Here is a 360-nt window from a genome sequence, read left to right as displayed (position 1 = left end):
TACATTTTTTTGTGTTCTCACGCAAGAGAGAAGACTGGGGGAGGAGATTTCTTCCGTGCCAAGATCTACACCGAGAAGACCAAGTCCAGCGCGCCAGGCCGGGTACGAGACTACGGGAACGGGACGTACGGCGTGACGTTCCGCCTCCCGTGGGCAGGTGACGTCACCGTCAGCGTGCGGATGGTCCACTCCTCCAGCGCCGTCCGTGTCTTAAAGAGACTTCGAGAAGAATTTCCTACCAACAGGACGAAGTAGGCAGTGTGTGACTGTGTGTGTGTGTGTGTGTGTGTGTGTGTGTGTGTGTGTGTGTGTGTGTGTGTGTGTGTGTGTGTGTGTGTGTGTGTGTGTGTGTCTGTATAG

The 360-nt window shown here is 54.7% G+C and overlaps 1 protein-coding gene across 1 annotated transcript in view; it reads left to right on the top strand.

Moving 5' to 3' along the window:
• The window catches only part of LOC109468296 (NXPE family member 3-like), a 3747-nt gene that overhangs the window by 1761 nt on the left and 1626 nt on the right, over window positions 1–360 (top strand). The window contains exon 2 of the mRNA XM_019766550.1: window positions 27–251. Within this exon, the coding sequence (XP_019622109.1) occupies window positions 27–251 (225 nt within the window). The remainder of the gene's footprint in view (window positions 1–26; window positions 252–360) is intronic.

The sequence above is a fragment of the Branchiostoma belcheri genome, unplaced genomic scaffold (genome assembly GCF_001625305.1).
Source record: "Branchiostoma belcheri isolate BF01 breed outbred unplaced genomic scaffold, Haploidv18h27 scaffold199, whole genome shotgun sequence".
NCBI lineage: Eukaryota > Metazoa > Chordata > Leptocardii > Amphioxiformes > Branchiostomatidae > Branchiostoma > Branchiostoma belcheri.
This window is presented reverse-complemented; position numbering and strand designations above follow the sequence as displayed.